We start from the raw sequence: 22,177 nt of genomic DNA on the forward strand, positions 1-22,177 counted from the left end.
TTTGAGCCACTGAGTTTGGCTGATTATTTATTTTGAAGACCAAATTGTCCTGGATTTGGGGTGACGTCCTTATAAGGCTTAAATGAGGTGCATAGAAATTTCTTTCCAATGGCTCAGGAAAGTGACCCGCCTAGGAATGCATTTACACAGACGCTCCCACTTCAGTCAGCGCAAAGTCAAACGCTGGGTAAGGTCCAGAGCTGTCGATCAAACCCACCTGCCCCGCCCCTTTGCGTGGAGAGAGCCCTGCCCCTGGCGACGATCTCCCAATCCCAGCATGGTCACGCCTCTTTCGTGACGAAGGGCCACGCCTCCACACCCCGATTGGCCCCGCCACCAGCTCAGGGACGCGCAGGGAAGACCCGGAGAAGTGGAATTTGCACACGGAATGACTCCGTGGCTTTACTGCGCATGCTCTCTAGGAGCCCGCTTGGGCTTTAGGAGAGGCCAGCTTCCCCGCGGGGTCGCGCGCGCGGGCACGGGGCTCGTTCCCGAAGGGGCAGGTGGGGGCGGGGAGCGGGCGCTGGGGTCGTGGTGGCCGGAGGGGCCTGGGCCGCCAGGTCGACGCCTGCGGCTGCCGCGGCCCAGACCAAGGGACCCGCCGCGGCTCCGTCGCCGGAGAGGGAGGGCCCGCTGCCGTCGGTGAGGACGGGCCCCGGCGGGCAGGGAGGGTCCCGGAGGGTCCCGCCCCACGGTTGGATGCGCCCCGGCCCGGCTCTCCTGGGTCCCGGGGCTGTTGTGCTGGGAAGGGGGGGGGGGGGTCTCGGCTTTGCGTCCCGGGCTCCGGTCGCCTCCTTGTCCCACTCACGATTCGCCTCCTTTTTCCCGGTTCTCCTTTCCCCAACCCACCCGACCCCTGCACTAAGCCTGGTGCCCCCAAATCGGGAAGCCCCACATTCTTCTCCAGCGGTATCCGCCCCGCCCAGTGGCTTCCCATCCTGCACCCACCCCTGTTCGCACCCTTCTTGGCGTTCGGGGGTCCCAGTGACCTTGCACTTTTTGCTGATTTTTACTCACCTCTTTCTGGTTCTGACTCTATAGGTTGCCCATTATGGCTTTCAAACTTTTTGACTCAACCTACACTGAAAAATATGTTTTGCGTGTATTCCCTGTGCATGTAGATACAGATTACTCAAGCACAAGTTTAAAGGGAACCGCTTACCCCAGCTCACATGACGCAGATCTATTCTAGCTCTATTCTAATTCATTCCATTCCACTCCATTCGAAAAGACTGTTGCTAATCCATTGATTCGGGAACTAGTGGGTCTGACAGCTTGAAACCCTGCTTGTTGCTTGCTTGCTTTATTTATTTCCATTTATGTATATATGTACGCATGTATTTATATGTTTATACATACATGCATACATACCAGGGATCGAATCCAGGGCTACTTAACGACCTAGCCACATCCCCAGCCCTTTTTTTTAAATGTTTTTGAAACAGGGTCTCCTTAGTTGCTTAGGGCCTTGCTAACTTGCTGACTTTGAACCTGCAATCCTCCTGCCTCAGCCTCCTAAGCCTCTAGGATTACAGGCTGGCCACCACTGTGCTGTGCTGGGCTTGAAACCCTGCTTTTAACCCTCTACTTCTTGCATTTGGAGGATACTGAATTTCCACAATCAGATAATCAAGTATAAACTTCAATTCCAAAGAAAGGTATATTTTTACATTTTTTTTCCAGAGCTAATATTATTTCCAGTGCTTGACTAAGATTTTCTGGTGTGATACCATCAGGTTTGTCTTATTCTTTTTCCAAAAGCCACAAGTGGGGTTTGTGGAAGGGCACAGCGCATGAGGTAGGGCTAGAGTGAGATGTTTGTACTGCCAAGCTCTTGATGAGCTAAGCCATGCAGGCAGAGATGAATTTTCCTGGGAGATGCATGACCTAGCTTTGGGAAGAGGAGTAACCTGTCGGCACTGGAGCGACTGCAAGCTGACGATGCGGAACATTGCCTGGGTTTAATGTGGGCTGAAGAGGAGGCAGTGGGGATGAAAGTGACAGGAGAGGAAGGGAGGGGAAAGGAAATGGAAGAGGGCAGGATCAGATGTAAAGGACTGGTGAAGACTTTAGGCTAGGTAAAGGAGGAGTTGAACTACCCCAGACTGATCTAGGGTGATAGGGTGGATTACTCAGCTTTCTGCCATCATAACACAATGCCTGGGACAATTAAATTTATAAAGAGAAAAAGTTAATTTTGGCTCATGTTTTTGTAGACTCCAGATCCAGATCAGGAAGATCCATTGCTTGGGGCTCTGGTAGAGATGCTGGGTGGCAATGGCAGGGAGCACATGATGGAACAGACTGCTCAACTCATGTCCAGGAAGTACAAGAGCGAGGAGTGTGGGGTCCCACTCTGTCTTTGAAGTGCATCCCCGCAATGACCTTCTAGTAGGCCCTATCTCCTACAGCTCCTACCGCCTCCCAGCAGGGCCGCCCTGAGGAGTAAGCCTTTGGTAGGTTTGTTTTGTTGTTGTTTGTGGTGCTGAGGATGGAATCCAGGGCTTCGCCTGTTAGGTAAGCACCTTACCACTGAGCCACATGGCTAGCCCAGGAGTATGCCTTTACCACTTGGGTGGTATTCAAGATCCCAACTTTAGCAAGTGTCGTGGAGCTGATATTATTAGCTGCTCTCCCTTTCTCTGCCCTCTGCGTTTCTAATTTTCTTTGGAGCAGTGACTCTCAGGCAGTTTTGCCCCCAGTGGGTATTCAGCAGTGTTGGTTGTCAACTTGTTGGGGAGTGATAATGGTATTTATCTGGCAGGTAGAGGCCGGGTTCTGCTTAACTTTCTACAATAAGCAGGGCAGTTCTCCAAATAAACAAGTGTCTGGTTCAGGAGGCCCCACGGTGCTGGGAGCATGGAGCCCAGCTTTAGTAGTAGATGTTAGTCTTTAGACCACCACCTTCAGCCTCTCCCAGGAATAACGCTGTGCACGTAGGGTGTGTGTGTGCCATCCTGGGAGGGCACCTGCACCGGGCAGTACGCCTCTCAACCCCATGGCACTTTGGTAGGGAGCGCAGTGATTGTCCAGGAGGTGTTCTAACTGCAGGGCCTCCCCTCCTCCCTCCTCCACTGTCCAGGCCCTGCTGAGCCTAGACAAGAGTTCCTCCTCCTTGATGCTTTACTGCTTATTGAAGAATTTCGCTGAGGGTATTTCATTTGCTGCTTTTCCTACTTCACAGGTGAAGTAGCCAGAGAAGCATCCAGAGGAGCCATGGGACTGGAGGGCTCTTCCCTCATGAGCCAGAGCCCCAGACCCAGGTGTAGGTGGATGGTGATGTAGTTTCTCTCATGTATGAAGGTAACTGCCATCAGCTTCCAAGAGAGGCTCCTGGTTTTCAGGACCTTAGCGGTTAGAGTTTGAACCCAGGGTATCTGAGGGGCACCTGAGTAGTCCTAATATTTTGTGGCTCTTGGGCCCACACTGAGCCCCTCAGGACCACCAGCAGGAGGGTAGTGTCAAAGCAGTGGGTTGAGTATTGCACTTGAGTTGCTCTATACCCTCAACTTGGGGGAGGGGAGAGGGGACAAGAGAGTGACAACCATAAACTTTGAGATGCTTAAAAGTCCTGTTTCCATCTGCCTGACCTGAAAAGTCTTTGTAGAATGAAAATTTAATATCACAAAATATACACATTAGGGCCAGGTGCAGTGGCACATGCCTGTAATCACAGTGGCTTGGGAGGCTGAGTCAGGAGGATGGCAAGTACAAAGCTAGCCTCAGCAACTTCACAAGACCCTAATCTTTTTTTTTTTGTTTTTTTTAATTTTTATTGTAAACAAATGGGATACATGTTGTTTCTGTTTGTACGTGGAGTAACAGCATACCGTTTGCGAAATCATACATTTACATAGGGTAATGATGTTTGATTCATTCGTTATTTTTTCCTCTCCCTCCACTCCCCCACCCCCCCCCCACCCTTCTTTTCCCTCTATAAAGTCCCTCTTTCCTCCATTACAAGACCCTAATCTTAAAACATAAAAATAAAGGGCTGGGGATGTGGCTCAGTAGTTAAGCACCCCCATGTGTTCAATTTCTGGTACCAAAAACAAAACAAAAAAATCCCAAAACATAGGGCCCAAAACAATGACCAAAGTAAAAAAAAGAAATTAAATCAACAGAGTAAATATACATATGTATAATAAAAGTTTCATAAAATAATACTTTATTATTATAGTAATGCAAATTGATATCTCCTATGCAATTTTAAAAATTGCTGTCTAGAACGTACTGACTTTAGGCCCAGTGACCAGAACAGTGCCTTAGACAAGGAAATAAAACTCTTATACAGATGTTTGTGGTGGTGCATGCCTGTAACCCCAACAATTCCAGAGGCTGAGGCAGGAGGATTATAAATACAAGGCCAGCCTCAGCAACTTAGTGAGACCCTGTCCCCTGTCTCAAAAAATAAAAAGGTCTGGGGAATGCAGCTCAGTGGTAAAGTACCCCTGGGATCAGTTGCCAGTACAAAAAGAAAACAAAACCAAAACCTCGCCTGTTTATTTTATTTATTAAAAATCTTGATTCTTGCTGGGCATGGTGGCACATGCTTATAATCCCAGCAGCTCAGGAGGCTAAGGCAGGAGGATCACAAGTTGAAAGCCAGCCTCATCACCTTAGTGAGGCCCTAAGCTTCTCAGTGAGACCTTGTCTCTAAATAAAATATATATTTTTTTAATTCTTGATTCTTCAATCCTTGAGGTCCTCAACCAGAATTCTGATGTGGAACACAGGCTTCTGCATTTGTTCTGGCAGTGTAGGGATGGAACCCAGAGCCCCGTGCCAGCTTCTGTACTGCTGAGGTATGCCTCCAGCCCAGAATCTGCATTTAGTCAAGTGCCCCAGAGGATTTCCATATAAGAATTATATAGACAAATAATTGAAATAAGTTTCATGAAAACTACATCTAACTTCACTGTGTGGAGGGCAGCTTTTCTGTTCTACCTCACTTTTTTAATGTGGATTTCTGAGCCTTGGCACTGAGCAGACCCTGCATGTGGTAAGTGGTGTGGCTGCCATGGCTGCCATGGCTGCCCTGTTCTGCAGGGCCTTAAACTGCAACCTCAGCCTCCACGGGCTAGACACTAGTCACGGTGACCCCGCCCCCACCCCGTGTGACACTCAAAAGTGCCTCCAGACATTGCCAGGTGTCGCCTGGGCGGCAGACCCCCCTAGCTGGGCAGTCGGAGCCTTGACATGTTGGCACCGACAGGTCGAAATGCAGTGGGTAGGCAGAGAGGCAAGGCAGGGGAGGTTTGGGTGGCAGCCGCCCTTACCAGGGGACTGAGCTTGAACCCTGGCTTCCTTCTCTGTAATAGCAAAGAGCAGCAGAATCTAACCAGTGGGGTTATCTGGGAGATGCCGTGAGGTGTCACATGCCGGCTGCACAGCACAGCGCCCGGGGCATCATTGGTCTTTGGCGATGGAGATCCTGAAAATCCTGACGTCTCAGCCCTTTGGGTCCTAGGAGGAGGTTTGGTCATGGTCCAGCTGGGAAGACGCACGCACTTCTTTGAGCTTTCAACTGGGACTTTAGTGCTGCTGCTGAGAGGTCAAGCTGCTGATAAGCCCAACAGGAAATGGCAAGGTGACCCTGAAATTAGCAGTGGCTAGCAGCTGCCACCACAGCAAAGCTGGAGCATCAAGGTCAGCAGGCTGGAGTTGGGCTGGCTAGAAGCTGGACCCTACAGTAGAGACACTGTCCAAGGTAGTAGCCGTGGTAACCCTGGTGCTTCTTCCAGTCTCCTCTGGTGTCCCCCATTGACCAAATTCATCTTGAGCCCCAGTGATGCGAAGCTGTATTAAATGATAACACAGCAGGTTTGTAGGAACACTGATACAGTGGACCACTTACTTCCAAGGTGTGACCCCAGCTCTCTGGAGCAGTTTTCTGCATACCTATTATTTTTTACTTTAAGCACCCACTGCTCAGGACCGGAGGAAGGCACCTTGGCTCTGGATGGGCTGGTCCTGCATTCAGGACCTGACTGACCCTCATCAGCTGTGCAGTCCTGAGCCACTCACACTTAATTGCCTAAGGCTCCCATTTCCCCAGGGGCAGAGCGGGGAAGAGGGTGGCATTTGGAAGGGAGGTTGTTAGGTTTCAGCAGTAGAAGTTGAAGCTGATGTCATAGCATCTCACTCCTGACACAGGTTCAGATTGAGGATTAATGAGGTGAATCTGGGCAGGTCATCTTTGCGTCCACTGTGGGCAGGAGGACATGACGTAGGTACTCTCTCACATCATTCTGTGAGAAGTCTCTAGGTTGCTCTCTAGAGACAGGAAGTCTCTAGGTTGCTCCTTTTCTCTGTCAACTTGTTGCTTCCATAAATTTGGATTTTCAGAAGACTTTTATTAATCTTACATTTTTTATAAATTGCAAAAATAGAGCTGGGGTATAGCTCAGGGGTACAGTGTTGGCCTAGTTATGCAAGAATCTGGGTTGGATCCCCAGCACTGCGAAGACCAAAGAATTGCAAAGACAGTAGAGAATTTCCACAAACCCATCTCCCAGCCTCCCTGGACGCCAGCATCTTATTTAAGAGTGTGCAAGCAAAACCCAGAAATTAATCTCAGAATAGTGCCCTTAACTCCAGCTACCTACCGACCTCATTCAGCTTTCAGCAGTGCTTCCCAGGCCTTGCTTCTGTTCTGGGATTCATGTTGGCGCAGTGGATGTATCCTCTGCCTTCCTGATGTGGCCCTTTCAAGTGTCCTGGCCGGGGTTTTGTAGAACACCCTCCCTGGGGCTGGTGTGATGAGAACGAGGGTGCGTTTGGGGCAGGAATTTGAGCTGACGGTGCGGATAGGTCTGCAAGCTGGCGAGGATGCCCGTGGCCACTAGAGGGCGTCTGCTGGGTTTCTCCTGGGCGGCTTCCCTGGGGAAGAAGAAACCCAGTCTCTTCAGAGGTTACACGGTAATGGAATCCCTGTTTTTTTTCTGAGAGTTACAGAGTTAGAGAGGAAGCTCGGAGGTGCAGTTTATCTTTAAAGTGTTTGATATTTTCCCACTGTAAAAAGAGTTCATGAACAAGTTTGAGAACAGAAGAAATTTAAGAAAATATAAAATCACCATTCTTAACACTTTCAACATTTTGATTTATTATGTCCTAGTTATTTAAATGTTTGAAAGGTATGGACATGTAAAACAAAATTAGTCAATAAATAACAAATGTGACCCAAGTGGAAAAGAAACAGAAGGGAAGACAAGTGAGCTGAGAGAGAGGTATTGTTGGTGTCTTCATAACAGTCTGTCTTTTGTTTTTGTACCAGGGATTGAACCTGGTACTGGGCCTTGCTAAGTTGCTGAGGCTGGCTTTGAATTCGCTATCCTCCTGCCTCAGCCTCCTGACACGCTAGGATTACAGGCCTGCACCCCTGTGCCTGGCCTTTGTTGAATTTCTTAACCCATTATGTCTCCAGTTTTCAATTCTGTGTAGGATGATGGGATATAATGGGTTCATTGGCCCTTGATTTCTAACTAATATCTTTCATAAATTTCTGGAGGGTCATTTTAAAGCCCATCCCTGGTCCCTGGAAACATTTTCAGATTCTTGATTTGAAAACATTGTCCCATTTCATTTTATCAAGAAGGCGGTGGGAACATATTATGGGAAACATCGCCATCGTGTGGCCACCTAGAATATTGCTGTGGATGTGTTTTTGTAGCTGTTAAGGGCTTCCGTTATATAAAGCTTTGGTCCTTTATAAGGGCTCCATCTGGTCTGCAGGTGAGATGTTCTTCCCTAAAGGGGAATACAGTAGCAAACCACATGTTTTAACACAATGTGCGTGCTACAAAAAAGTGTGCACTAAAGGCACTAATATGAGAATGGAATAGTTGTGCATTTGGCAGAATTACTTGATCTACCAGCATTATGTTCTTAACATTTGTAAATGGGTTCCATATAAGTTTTAGGATATGATATTTCAAACTTATAAAACATCACAACAGCCTCGTGTGCCTGTAATCCCAGCAACTGGGGAGGCTGAGGCAAAGGATGGCAAGTTTAAGGCCAGTCTTGGCAAATTAAGGCTGTCTCAAAGTGAAAGAAAGGGCTCGGGATGTAACTCAGTGGTAAAGCACTCTTGGGTTCAATCCCCACAGCCCCCCCCCCCCAAAAAAAAGAAAAGAAACAACATCACAACATATAACATATAATTCATACCACCTGTCTCCATGGATGAGGAAACCAAGCCCAGGTAGGAGAACTTTAGTAGAGCAGTCTAAGGAATAGAAAATCTTTTTCATCCAGGTGACACTCAGGATGTGAGTCACACCTACAAGGATTGGTTTTTAACAACCTCACTCTGGTACAATTAACATACCATGCAATTCAATGTTTTTAGTGTATTTACACAATTGTGCAATCCTCACCATTTTAGAACATTTTCATTATCCCAGATGGAAAGCCCATTCCCCTTAGCCATCACTCCCCAATCCCCCCACCCTTCTAGCACCAGGCAACCACTTGTCTGCTTTCAGTCTCCATAGATTGTCCCATTCTAGACATTATATGTGTGTATGTATATATATATAAAGGTAGATAGCTAGATAGATATAGATTTGGGGGGTGAGGCCGGGAATTGAAGTCAGCTTTGTGCATTGTAGGCAATCACGGTACCTCTGAGCTACACCTCCAGTCCCTAGGCATTTCATGCTGATGGACTCCTACAACACTTGGTCTTTGGTGACTGCCTGCTTTCACTAAGCATGTATTAGAACTTCATTCCTTTTTATTTGCTGAATAACATTGCACTGTATGGATGGGCCACCTTCTGTGGTTCATCCTCTCACAGGGAGGACTCTCTCTGAAGGCCAGGCCCGCGTGTTTCCAAGGAAGTTTCAGTGTAAAGTGCTCCTGGGTCCAGTCCCCAGTACCACCACCACAACAAAAAGTCATTCTAGATTTTATGCCAGATACTTCACGACCATTAAGATGATTCCACCTCAACCCGCGAGGCACGGTCACTTGCCAAGTATATCAGTTATTGTTGTGTAACGAATGACCCCTGTCTTAGTGACTTAAGATGACAATAGTTCATCATTGGTCAGGGTTCTGTGGGTGCACACGGTGGAGGGGCAGTGGCCTGGCAGGAGAGAGGATCCCTTCTGTCCGGCAGTGCCTGGTGCCCACAGGGCCTTCCGTACAGCTTCTTTCCTTGGCATACCCATGGCCATGGACCAGGTAGAGGAGTGCTTGGGCACTTTCACTGTGGGCAAGACACTGAGGACAGTTCAGATTCAAAGGTGGAGACAAAACCCACCGCAAAGGGCCCTGTCTACTTGGAAAGGAGGACCTGTCATTTAACAGTCTACCACCCCAAGCCATTCAACCGGTGAGTGGGAACAGTCCAGCAAATCCAAATTCAGGTACATCGCAGGGACCCAGCGGGAGGTCAACACAGTGCTGGCCTTTTTGCTGTGCCTGTGCTTTTCCATATATTTTGAGGTACCTAGATCTAGGATGGCTTTTAAATGGAATTTTAGTGGAGGGGACTGCTTTGTCTGCTCTTAGACTCAGGGTGCAGCTCCATGGTAATGGTGGGGTTTCTTTTTTCCCACCCACCTTGACTCAGGAGGCCGAGCCTGCACACCTGATGGTCCCAGGCCCTGAGGCTGTGGAGGGGTCCTCCTGCTGTGGGCGGGCCCCCACCGTGAGCTGGGCGGGCGGGGCGGCAGCCTCGTGGCTGCGGTGGGTGGCCTGAGCGGTCGGAAAGGCCTTACGTGGGTAGGCACCTGAGCAAGCCGCTAACGTCCCAGGGCGGAGACGCCAGACAGGGAGGACACAGGTCTCGGTCGCCACAGCCATTCGTTCCATCCATTTGCTCCCGGAAGGACAGCGCGCCCTGGAGCCCGGGGGCGGGTTGACTGCAGAGGGACGTGCGCCTGAGCCACTCAGCGCAGGGCGGGGCGTCGTGTGGGTGGGGCTCCCGGCGGCACCACCCTCCTGTCCTGGAGTCCACCTTGGGTGTCTGCCACAGACAGTCCCCAGGTCCCTGGCATCCCCCGTTGCCCTGTGGGCGGGATGGGCAGGACTGGGAAGGACACACGGAGGAGCAGGGGTTGACTTTTCCAGGGGCTGAATTGAGGCAGGGGGGATGCCTGGGGCTCCCCATGGTTTGCCTGTTACTTGGCAGATTTCCTTCAAGCCCTGTCCCTTGGGGTGGGGTCTTCACTGCTACCCTGTGTTGGGCGCCTGTGCAGCTCCCGCCCGATGTGGAAAGCTGTTAGGGGCTCAGTGCCCTTCTACCTTGGCCCCTGGAGCTGACCAGGACTCTGCGGGGCCCCAGACCAGGAAGCATGGGGGCAGAAGTGAGATACCAGTGGGAAATGGAACCACAGAACTTGTGGGGGTGCTGCAGTCTTATTTAGGGGCTCTTACTGAGCAGTGGGAATCACCCCATTAATGCACACTGCCCAGCTGACCCAGAAAGCCAGCCCATACTGATAACATGCTGCAGCCCCCAAGGCTGGGTCTCCAGGGCAGCCTGACCCTGCACTGGCACCTGGTTATCCATCCTTCCTTCTTCTCCAGGCTGGAAGCCAGAGAGCCCCCAGTGACCTGGAAGGATTCTCCAACAACCTGCCCAGCTCCAACTGCTGAGGCCATGTCGGCAACAGTGCAGGCACAAGGTCGCTGCTCTGGAGGGACTCCAGCATCTCTGGAGGCCTGGAATGGCCTGGGACCTGCACGTTAGGCTAGGGGCTGGCTCTGTGACTCCAGAAAGCCCTACCTCCCAGGGCTTCAGTGCTCTGGTCTGCAAAGTGCAAATGCTGACCAGGCCTTTGTTCCTTGAAACAGGTGCACAGCATCAGGGTGAAATATGTGGGGTCAGAGAGAGCCAGGAAAGTCCCTGGGCATCTAAGCGAAAACTGGGATCCACCTTCCTTCCTCTTCAGCCTCAGGAATGTCAGGTTTTTGTGCCTCAGTGTCCTCGTCTGAACACTGAGTCAATAAGAATGGCTGACTCAGAACAGTGGGCTGGCAGCCTAGACAGAATAGAGGTGAGCACCCTGCACCTGTGCTGGGACCACAAGGCTCCCTAGGTGGACACTCAGCCACGAGTGTGCGAGGCACCTAGAGAGAGGCCTTGCCTGCCGTGTAGCGTACAGAGGGGAAGGAGAGGCTCTGGAGAGAAGCACAGGCCCAAGGCCTGGCCTCTCAGCCCCAGGGCAGCTGCATCTGCCCCCAGTTGCATCCAGATCTATTTTCTAGGGCTCCAAGCCCAAGGCTTCCTCTATTGACTGGGCTTTTGCCTCCTCCTAGGACAGAGCCCCTGGACTCCCAGGCTCCTGGTCAAGGAGGAGGAGGAGACACCTATCTGCCAGGAGTGAGGGTGCTGAGTTTGGCCTGAGGACCAGGCCACTGGTCTCGGGATGCCCCTGCCTGAACCAAGCGATCAGGAGGAGGAGAGTGTGCAGGCTGGCCTGGAGCCTTCCCCTGATGTGGGCACAGATGTTGTCCCAGCTGCCCCCAGGAAACCCCAGGACTTCCCCAGTCTGGTCCTGCTGATGGCCTCTGACCAGGATGGGGATGGAGTGGACTCCAAGCCCACCGAAGTGCACTGTATCGTGTCCTTGGAGATGTCTGGTCCTGCAACCCTGACCAGCACCCTCCAGATCCTTCCAGCTGAGGAAGAGCAGTCCCTGATAGTCCAGCCCAGCCTGAGGGCTCCTGAGCAGAAACGCAGCAAGCTGGATGCAGGTGAGGTTCTGGGTCTGTTGCCCCTGGCCCCACCCGCTTTGTGGGCCTGCATGCTGAGGGGTGTGCCTGTGCACCCACCCTTCCATCATGGCGACCTTGGATGTCCTGTCCCTGCTCCTAGCAGAGCCTTCTGGCCTCTAGTCACCACTTCATCCCAGGCTGGGGTGCAGATGTCACCCTTGTGCAGCATAGGACCTTCTGGGCATCCCGTCCTCCTTAGCTCATGGGAACTTCAGTGATGTGCAGAATTCCTTTAATGCCTTAAAAACACCCCCCCACCACCATTAGCCTGGAAAGTCTGGCTTTGGGGCTGGCAGCCAGGTTCTGAGGCTGTACCCTATGCACCCAGTGACCCTGCCCCAGTCCAGAACCCCTCACTCTCAGGGGCCCTCATCCAGGCCTGTGGCCTTGGACCTTGGCCCTGGGCAGCTGACCCAGCCCTCTATTCCCCCAGCAGCCCCCCAGCCCCTGGAGTTCCTGAGGACCCCATTCGGGGGCCGCCTCCTTGTATACGAGTCCTTCCTATACAAGCAGGAGAAGGCCGTGGGGGACAAGGTGTACTGGAAGTGCCGCCAGCATGCAGATCTGGGCTGTCGGGGCCGCGCCGTCACCCGAGGCCTGCGGGCCACAGTGATGCGAGACCACTGCCACCCGCCCGACACAGAAGGACTGGAGGCCCGGCGCCAGAGGGAGGAGATGCCCAGCCCGGCCCTGCCAGAGGGCTTGGGGGACCCCCAGGGGCCCCAGGGCCCTGGAGGCCAAGTGGAGGAGCCACCTGAGGGGGTAGGGCCGTGGCTGAACCCTGAGGAGCCAGAGCCCACGCCTGGGCAGCTACAGTGCAAGCCGTCCCCAGAGGAGGATGAGGGGCACCGAGCCCAGTCACTGCTGAGCTTGCCGCCCAAGAAGCGCCCAACGCTGGGGTTGGGTGAGTACGCCACCCCGTCCCATTCTCACGCCAGACAAACATAAGGGTCCTGTGTGTTTTTAAAATTACGCTCAAGAGAAAAAACGTGCTCAAGGTCAAAGTGACTGAAAAATATAAGTACATCCCCATGATTAAACCCAAGGGACACCGTCTTTGCTCCTGAACCAGCTGCAATCTGGGGTCCCAGGTTCTTCCAGAATTGTCTAATATGGGGCCCAGAAGTCAGAATTTAACTGGTTCCAGTGATTCTGGGTGCCTAGTGAGTCTTGAGCACCTAGGTTCAAATGCCAGCCCCACCTGGTGGTGACCCTGTAACTTCAGAAAATATGCTTAACTCCTAGAATTCCAGAGCTTTATCCTAAGGCAGATGTGATAACATGGATGTTATGGAGATTGTGGGCTCATGCTTGGGAAGTGCTCAGCACCTGCCCAGCAGGCAGGGCCTGGGCAAGAGGGAGATGTGAGTTTTCATGGTTTTGTTACCACTAACTAGGAAGTGGGCCTAGATTCCAGAAGCTGAGGCCTCCTGACCCAGAAAGGATTAAGGAACAGAGGTGATGCTGCACTGCTACCTGGGACAGGGCAGGCAGGGGGTTCTTCTCCCCCACGTATCGTCAGTATCACTTGAGTTTTATAGCAGCATGTGCATGTATTGTCAAAACATACATAGATAAAAAATTTTTTAGCCAGTGTGGTGGCGCATGCCTGTAATCCCAGTGGCTTGGAGGCTGAGGCAGGAGGATTGCAGGTTTGAAACCAACTTCAGCAACCTAGTGAGGCTGTAAGCAACCTAGTGAGATCCTATCTCCAAAAATAAAAAATAATAATAAGGGCTGGGGAGGTGGCTCAGTGATTAAACCTTGGTTTGAACCCTTGGGTTCAATCCCTGGTATATTAAAAAAAAAAAAAAAAAAAAATTAAACGAACCCTAAACAATAACCTGTGGCCAAGAGTGACCAGGAAGATAGGCTGCCGAGTCAGAGCCAGCTCAGGCCCTCCCAGAGTGACTTGGGGCTGGTGTTTGACCCCCAGGAGCCTGGGACACCTCATTGGCCCTGGGAGAGGAACCTCAGCTCCTCCCTGGGTGGCTTTGGGGAGGGTCAGTGGGAACACACCCAGGCTCTGCACATGCCTGGCTCTGGAGAAGCCATAGCACACAGTCGCCAGGTGTGCTGCCGGCCGTCTTTCCTGGGACCGCTGGCTCCTTCCGCTCCTGTTGTCTCTGTCTCATGACTGCCCTGGGTCCCGCCCCCAGGCCAGGCCAGGCCCCTCGAGTTCCTGAGGACGTGCTATGGGGGAAGCTTCCTGGTGCACCAGTCGTTCCTATACAAGCGAGAGAAGGCCGTGGGGGACAAGGTGTACTGGACCTGCCGGGACCACGCGCTACATGGTTGCCGCAGCCGTGCTATCACCCAGGGCCAGCGGGTGACAGTGATGCGTGGCCACTGTCACCCACCGGACATGGAGGGCTTAGAGGCTCGGAGGCAGCAGGAGAAGGCCATGGAGACACTGCAGGCCAAGCCAGATGGCCTTGAGGGCGGTGCCGACAAGCAGCTCCCTGGCGTGGACAGTCTACTCTACCAGAGGGGACCAGGTACCCTGACTCTGACGAGGCCCCGGCCCAGAAAGAAAGCAAAGGTCAAAGATCAGGAGCCTGCCCAATCCCAAGGCCTGCAGGGATCCCCTGACGAGGACCAGGACACAGACCCTGGTGAGTCTTTGTCCTCCAGCGGCTCAGCTGGCCACACCTCAAGCCTTGCTTCCTGAATTCCAGGGAGACCAGAGGGATCCAGCCCACCCCTGCCTCTCCAGCCCTGTCCCTGCTCTCTGCATTCTCCCTGACTGCCTCTCTGATTTCTCTCAGATGGTCCTGAGTTCCTGAGGACCCCTCTCGGGGGCAGCTTCCTGGTGTACGAGTCCTTCCTCTACAGGCGGGAGAAGGCTGCTGGCGAGAAGGTGTACTGGACGTGCCGGGACCAGGCGCGCATGGGCTGCCGCAGCCGCGCCATCACCCAGGGCTCTCGGGTGACTGTGATGCGAGGCCACTGCCACCCGCCTGACCTGGTGGGCCTGGAGACCCTGAGGCAGCGGGAGAACCGCCCCAGCCCCACTCAGCGGGGGAGCACAGGTGCCCGGGGAGAACTCCAGCCTTCCCTCCTGCCATTTGTCACACCCTCCTCCATCATTCAGTGAACCTGCTCATCCCCCTCCTCTGGCCCCTCCCTGGTCACCCACCCCTCAGCCCACCCGGGTGTCCCACTCTCCTGAACCTGCTGTGGATCAGCCCAGCAGTTTCCCAATGTCCGGCCCCGTGTGTGTGACGGGGCTCTGCTCCAGGACTTGCTGTGCCTGGCTGTGAGGGGTCACTGGGGGCCTTTCAGGCCTCAGCTTGTGCCCCCAGTGTAGAGCACTGTCCTGTGTTCCTCTGTCGTGTCCCTCATCTGATTTCTTCCTTTGCCTCCTGTTATTGGGGTGTCACGCCTCCTGGGATGACTGGCATTTTTGTGACAGTGTCCAAGATCTCCTCCATTTTGTTTTTGATGCTCGTATGTAAGTTTCTAAGTTTCTTTCTTGTTTCCCGCCCCCTGCAGTACTGGGGATTTAACCCAGAGGTGCTCTACCCTGAGCCACATCCCTAGCACTTTTTATTTTTATTTTGAAATGGGATCTCGCTAAGGTTACTTTGGCTGGCCTTGAATTTGCAATCCTCCCACCTCGGCATCTCAAATAGTTGGGATTACAGGTGTGTCCACGGCACCCAGCAAGTTTCTGCTCTGTAGTTGGACATGTCCTTCGTGTTCTACCTAGTCTCAGCAGAGTGATGGCCTCCACTTCTGCAGTAGCTGCAGCCTGGTTTCTCCAGGTGTCCTTTCTCCAACTGTCTGCCATAGTCTTTCCAGAAGCAGCTTCTCTCGGTTGACTAGTTACCCCAGGGTCTGCTCACGATGAAGGCGGATTCTGACCAGCTCTGCATGCAAGTGCTGACCAGGCTGAACTTGTGCCACGGGAGCCCAGGCTATGCCTCTGTGGGTCTTTGAGCTGGACACACATGACAGACCTGTCCAGGGCACACAAGCCTGGCTGCCTGTGCTTGGTCTTGGGCAGGAAAATGGGCAGAAGTGAGCTTTCCAACGCAGGCTGGTGCTTCCTCCCCACTCTCATCTCAGCGTCTCTCCCAGACCTTCTTCCTGACACTGCTGCCCCTTGTTTCCTTGCTCTTCCCCTGGCCAACTGTGTGGACCTCAGGTCTCCAGTTCCCGTCCCTGAGCTCTGCCGGCGGTCCCTCGTGCTTCCTGGCTGCTTCCCTGCCAGACCTGGTCGAGTTCTGAGTTTGCCGTGTCCTTAAGCTGCCTCCTGCACCCTTTCCCAGTTTCTCATCCTGCCGGCTTCTCTGGCCCTCGCGCCCTCTCCTCCCCAGTCTTTGGCCTTGTGTTCTGTGCCTTTTTATTGCTGACACTTTCATCCAGTATGGAGGGCACTGAATGATAGCCCATGGTCACGTGTCTTATTTGCCTCAGGCTGGTGTCCCCTTCTTCCCCTGGCTGCCTGTTCCTGCCCTAGGGCCTTGTGCTGCTCCACTCTGCAGCTGTTCCTGGGCTTCTCCTCAAAGCACCCCCCATCTACCTTCTCCACCACTCTCCAGGTGGTTCTGCGGCAAGTGCCCCACCCTGGCCCTCACCTTGCTCTCCTGGCCTCTCCTGATATCTGAGGACTGGAGTCTGTCTCCCGCCCACTCTGTGTGGACCCTGTGTCTGGACTGTGTCCTCTGCAGATGGGAGGGCTGCCCTCCACATGGTACTCCCAACCTCCTCCCCTGCCCTAGCTCAAACCTCCACCCAGCCTGGCTCCCAGGAGAGTGACCTTTCTGTAGCCCTGTCCCTCTAGGTCACAACTCCCTGCTTAGCTCCTGAGCTGCTTTGTTCCCAAAAAACCATTATTTTTCCTCTAACTGACCCCTGTAACACATGCCCAGCTGCTGGCCCTGTAGGGTGCCAGCATGGATAAGCACACACAGCACACACTGCGACTGCCTTCCTGGGGGCTCTGTGGGATGGGCGCTGCACCGGCAGGGGCCCTGTGGGCCAGTCCCCTTCCTCAGGAGAGGGAGGCCCTGGCAGCTGAAGGTTGGTTTGGAGGGATGCTGGGCTCTGTGTCCTGGGCTTCAGGGCCTCCTCACAGTGAGCAGGAGATGCAGACATGGGGTGGGGGTCTCACTAGGGGCCATGCTGCTCTTGGCTCTGCAAACTTCTTCCCTCCCCGGGCCTAGGCTCCAGGCTCCCCGTCTCTCCATCTCTGCAGGAGGTCCGGAGTTCCTGAAGACGCCTCTCGGGGGCAGCTTCCTGGTGTACGAGTCCTTCCTCTACAGGCGGGAGAAGGCTGCTGGCGAGAAGGTGTACTGGACGTGCCGGGACCAGGCGCGCATGGGCTGCCGCAGCCGCGCCATCACCCAGGGCCAGCGGGTGATGGTGATGCGCAGGCACTGCCACCCGCCCGACCTGGCGGGCCTGGAAGCCCTGAGGCAGCGGGAGCATTTCCCCAACCTGACCCACTGGGAAGGCCCAGGTGCGGGCAGAGGGGAGTGGGACAAGCGTGGGCCCTGGCCTCCCTGCTGCCTGGCAGTGCCCCCGGCCCATCCTGAGTCCAGTGCAGCTGCAGCTCCTCCTGGGTGTGAGCCCCAGAGCAGGGGCCACACCTTCAGGCTCTGCACTTCGGACACTAGTGCAGAGTCTGGGATTGGCTGCTGTGGGAGAAACCAGCTCAGACTTCTAGGACAAGGCAGAAGGGGCAGTGCGACATCACGGGCAGCCCCGGGCAGTGCTCAGCACTCATGGAAGGGGCAGTACGGCTGGACCTGGAGGACGCTTTGTCCCCTCTGGGTCTCTTGTCACTTTCAAACTTGTCTTCCTCTGTCTTCTCTTGTTCTCCCTGTGCTGCCCCTAGTTTTAATTCCCCTCGTTTTCTGAGACCGCCCCACCTCTAATATCACATGACCTTTTACTTCAGTTCCGTAAATGTCTGAAAGTTTGCTTGGTTGCCAGCTGGCCAAGGGGCAGGTGGGCAGGGTGCTAGGAGACCCCAGTACCTGGACCAGATCAGCCATGTGTCCCCCAGAATGGCCCAGCCTCTGCTGGGTGTAGTTCAAGTGGTCAGGGGAGTCCTCCAGTGGAGCTCGGGGTTTGGGCAGCTGCAGGGCCAGCACCATAGCCCTTGGAAAGGAAGCCAGTCTGTATTTGTGGGTGTCAGGGCCAGGAAGTCTGAGCTATAATCCCCAGGGCCCCAAGGGTCAGGCAGAGGAGTGGGGAGCAGGGACCTCGTGGCTCCTTCTGGGGGATTGCATTTCCTGGCCGGGCTGCCTGGGGCAGGGGACAAAGGCAGCCCTCCGTTGGGCACACAGGCCTATCCCCTGCTAGCAGGCCTGAGCTCCAGGGCCCTCACTGCCTCGCTCTCCCCTCTAGAGCCCCTGCAGCCCCTGGAGTTCCTGAGGACTTCCCTGGGGGGCAGGTTCCTGGTGTACGAGTCCTTCCTCTACAGGAAAGAGAAGGCCGCTGGCGAGAAGGTGTACTGGATGTGCCGCGACCAGGCCCGGCTGGGCTGTCGTAGCCGGGCCATCACCCAGGGCCACCGGGTGATGGTGATGCGCAGCCACTGCCACCAGCCTGACCTAGTGGGCCTGGAGGCCCTGCGGCAGCGGGAGCGGCTCCCCAACCCAGCCCAGCAGGAGGACCCAGGTATGCACAGGGTGGTGGGTGGGAGGCAGGGAGGCAGAACAGCCATGGATGTCAGAGTCTCTGCCAGCCCAGGGGACACATGTCCCTCAGGAGCTCCATGCCTGGCCCCACTGCCTTTCTGGACCCTTCGCCCCTCCTCTCCTTAGCCTGAAACCACCCCCACACCTGTCCCGTCCTTGAAGACAACCCATTCCAACTACTAACTTTCTTTTTTCTTTTGTTCTGCGACAACTTTTTACAGGTCATTGTCTTTTTTGAAAATCTGACAAAAAATATAGCCCACCCAGAAGGACATGCTAAGGTTCCTGCATGTGGTGTGTATACAGGCGCACACAAAGTTGGCATACGATTAATTTCATAGAATTAAAAATGGTTCTCTGCACCTAAACAAATGTAAAACCAGACCTTCTTTATTTGGTCCTGGGGATTGAACTGAGGGGCACTTTACCACTGATTATTTTTTATTTTGAGACAGGGTCTCGCTAAGTTGTTCAAGGCTGGCCTTGAACTTGTGATTCTCCTGCCTCAGTCTCCCAGGTCGCTGGGGTCATAGGCATGTGCCAGTGTACCTGGTGAAAACCAGACTTTAGAAGGCATCCTGTGGGGCTGGGGTGGTGGCTCAGTGGTAGCAGTTGCCTAGCATGTGGCAGGCCTCAGTTTAACCCTCAGCACCACGTAAAATAAATAAAATAAAGGTATTGTGTCCATCTGCAACTAAAAAAAAATTAAAAATAAAAAGGCATATGTGTCTCACATTGATTTATGTGAACATTAAGTAGAAATGAATCCAAGTTGCATAAAACAACCAAAAGATACTTCATTTACGCTTAAAGACATAAATTTCCATGTGAAAGCCCTGGTTTGTCTTAAACAAGAAGTGGAAATCTTCAGAGGCTTTGGCACATGACAGGGTCATCTCCTGAGCTCCTAATTGATGATGAGGACTGAAGACCAACTCTCAGGATCTCAAGGAGCCTATTTCACCTTGCACAGGTGGTTTTCAGTGTTAGAAGACCAGAATTCCCAGCGCAGCCCCAGTCAGAGTCACTCTGCCTGCTTCTCTTTACCCTCAGGGCCTCGAGTTCATCATTGCCAAGGTGTGTCATTTGTTCAGTGAGCTTCTACAAGAAAAGAATTCTTAGTCCATCTTTTCGTATTTTTTTCCTCAGAAAAGATAAAACTTCTGCCTGAAGCTCAACAGTGCTTCAAGACTGGACCTCCTGAAAGCCAGCAGATCTGTGGGTAACTAACTGCTTGGGTTATATGATACCATAGTGCAAATCGCCCCAAAACACCGAGGTCCTCACAGCCTCCTGTGGATCGAGGTGCCAGGAGTGGTTGGGCCGGGGGTTCTGACTCCGGGTAGGGAGGCACCTGAGGCTGAAGAAAGGATGTCACTGGAGGCAGCAGAAGCAATGCTTAGAGGGCGATTTGTAGCTGCAGAGTTATATTTCAAAGGGAGGAAAGATCTCAAATCTGAACTTACACATTAATATACTAAAAAAAGCAGAGAAGATAAAGTCTAAAGCAAGCAAAGAGAAGGAAATAAAGATTAGGAAAAAAATTAATGACAAAAGGAATAGAAAAATAATAGAGAAAAGTAATAAAACCAAAAGTTGATTGTTTGAAAGGATCAACAAAATTCACAAATCTTATTGGATATGGTGATCACACCTGTGATCCCAGCTACTTGTGAGGCTGAGGCAGGACTGCAAGTTCAAGGTCAGCCTAAGCAACTTAGTAAAAGCCTGCCTCAAAATAGAAAATAAAAAGGGCTGGAGATGTAGCTCGGTGGTAGAGTGCTTACCTAGCATGTGCAATGCCCTGGGTTCAGTCCCCAGTACTGTAAAAAAGAAAGAAGTGGAGGAGGAGGAGAAGGAGGAGGATAATTAATGCAAATTCCTCGCCATCTCTTAAATAAGAGAACACTTCCTAACTCGTTCTATAGGACCAGTACTACCCTGATACCAAAACTAAGCAAAGATATCACAGAAACTGTAGACCAATATCTTTTAGGAATATAGAAGTCAAAATCCTCAACAAAATACCGCAAACAGAATCCTCAACGTAAAAAAAAGAATATACATTATGACCAGGGGAGATTTATCTCAGTTACATAAACTTGGCTCAACATAAAAAAAAAAAAAATTAATGTAACACAGAAGGTGCAGAACATTCTTAAAGCAGCAGGTCCAAGGCTGCTGCCTTTGGAACAGCTGCTCCAGTGGTGGATACCTAGCTGGCATCAGGAAGCCCGGATGGTAAACAGTTCCTGTGCCAAAGCTGGCCTTGAATTTTTGATCCTCTTGTCTCAGTCTCCCAAGTAACTGGTATTATATGAATGCACCACCATGCCCAGCTGTCCCTGAGATTTTTACTGAACACCTGCTGAGAGTCTGAAATCTCAGTGACAGCAGTCACCCAGGTAGAAAGTACCTATGTGACCAACCCCTAATAAAAAACCTGGACTTGGGCTGGAGATGTAGCTCAGTGATAGAGCTCTTGCCTAACATGAGTGAGGCCCTAGTTCCGTCCCCAGCACCTCAAAAAAAAAAAAAAAAAAAAAAAAAAAAAAGAAAGAAAGAAAGAAAAAAGAAAACTAAACTCAGGCTGGGGACACTTCTTGGTAGAGCACCTTATATGTGCAAGGCCCTCAGTTTGATGGAGCTGATTTGTTGGGGGACTATAAAATGAGCTAATGGGGGCTGGGGCTGGGGTACAGTGGTGGAGGACTTGCCTAGCATGAGTAAGGCACTGGGTTCCTTACTCAGCACCACATATAAAACTAAATAAAATGAAGTTATTTTAAAATGAGCTGGGCTGGGGCTGTAGCTCAGTGGTATAGTGTTTGCCTCCCACGTGCAAGGCACGAGATTTCGATTCTCAGTACCACATAAAAATAAAATAAAAAGATATTGTGGCCATCTACAACTAAAAAATATTTTTAAAAAATAAAGAATTTTAAAATGAGCTAATGGTTGTCTCCAGGAAAAAGGATTCCAAGAGTCCTTAGCTTTATTATCTATTTTCACCATGTTTCAGCCTTTGTAATGATGTGTGTTTCTTCATTATCAGGAACACTGGAGATTTAAAGCCGGACAGTGAGTCTCAGTGAGGTGAAGAATCTCTGCAGAGACAGAGGAGGAGCCTTGTGCAGAGGCTGCTGGTGCCCAGATGCTTCCTGTCCACGCAGGCATTTCCCATCCACTCAGACGTGCTTGACTAAACCTTGCTTCCCTCTTCTGAAGCATGGAAGGCCTTCAGGCTTCCTCAGAGGTATCCCAGGAGGAGCACTTGGATGGTGTCCTTGTATCAGCAAAAACAGTGCCCGGCAGAGCAGGGCGGTGGCTGCTGCCACCCCGCTTCTGTGGGCTCCTCAGCTCTGGAGAAGCACCCTGGAGGCTGCGCCCGCTCTGCTGCTGCACCCGTTCATCTTCAGGGCATGAGACTTTGCCGAGGACTTTCCACAGGGTGTGGCCCTGCTGGAGCACAGGGGATGCGGGAAGGAAGTGGCGTGAGCCAGAGCCGGGGCGGGGCCATCCCCTCCAGAGCCCGTGCGGCCATACCAGGTCTTTTTGGACAGGCGCTGGAAGACCTTCCCGGTCTTTGGCCACCTGCTGCCTGCAGGGGCGTGGCCCTCTGTAACCACGGCAGAGCAGGCCACACCAGGGCTCGCTGGCTGTCCTTCCTGTGCTCTTTTCCAGCTTAAATTAAATCCATGCTCATGACTCTCATGGCCAGTGTCGTTCCTGGCAGTGGGAGCCAGCCCAGGGTTGGCAGGAAGCCAGAGCTAGGCAGATGTGCCCTGGCT

General features: G+C 52.5%; 2 protein-coding genes across 5 annotated transcripts in view; both read left to right on the forward strand.

The window, feature by feature from the left end:
* Positions 1-22,177, forward strand: part of FLYWCH2 (FLYWCH family member 2) — a 93,855-nt gene that overhangs the window by 18,381 nt on the left and 53,297 nt on the right. The window lies entirely within an intron of this gene.
* Positions 468-22,094, forward strand: FLYWCH1 (FLYWCH-type zinc finger 1). 4 transcript variants are annotated; one of them, XM_079120996.1, is made up of 10 exons: positions 469-642; positions 3,185-3,303; positions 11,275-11,712; positions 12,167-12,637; positions 13,893-14,348; positions 14,502-14,765; positions 16,937-17,200; positions 18,094-18,366; positions 19,536-19,608; positions 21,442-22,094. In XM_079120996.1, exons 3-10 carry the CDS (start codon positions 11,385-11,387, stop codon positions 21,479-21,481), a joined length of 2,169 nt encoding a protein of 722 aa, XP_078977122.1. In that variant the 5' UTR covers positions 469-642; positions 3,185-3,303; positions 11,275-11,384; the 3' UTR covers positions 21,482-22,094. The 4 variants fall into 4 exon arrangements, with proteins under 4 accessions (XP_078977123.1, XP_078977122.1, XP_078977121.1 ...); XM_079120995.1 differs by lacking the exon at positions 3,185-3,303 and adding an exon at positions 5,322-5,710; XM_079120997.1 differs by lacking the exon at positions 3,185-3,303 and having other exon boundaries at positions 468-642; positions 12,170-12,637.

Source organism: Sciurus vulgaris (assembly GCF_902686455.1).
Source record: "Sciurus vulgaris genome assembly, chromosome: 18".
Lineage (NCBI taxonomy): Eukaryota > Metazoa > Chordata > Mammalia > Rodentia > Sciuridae > Sciurus > Sciurus vulgaris.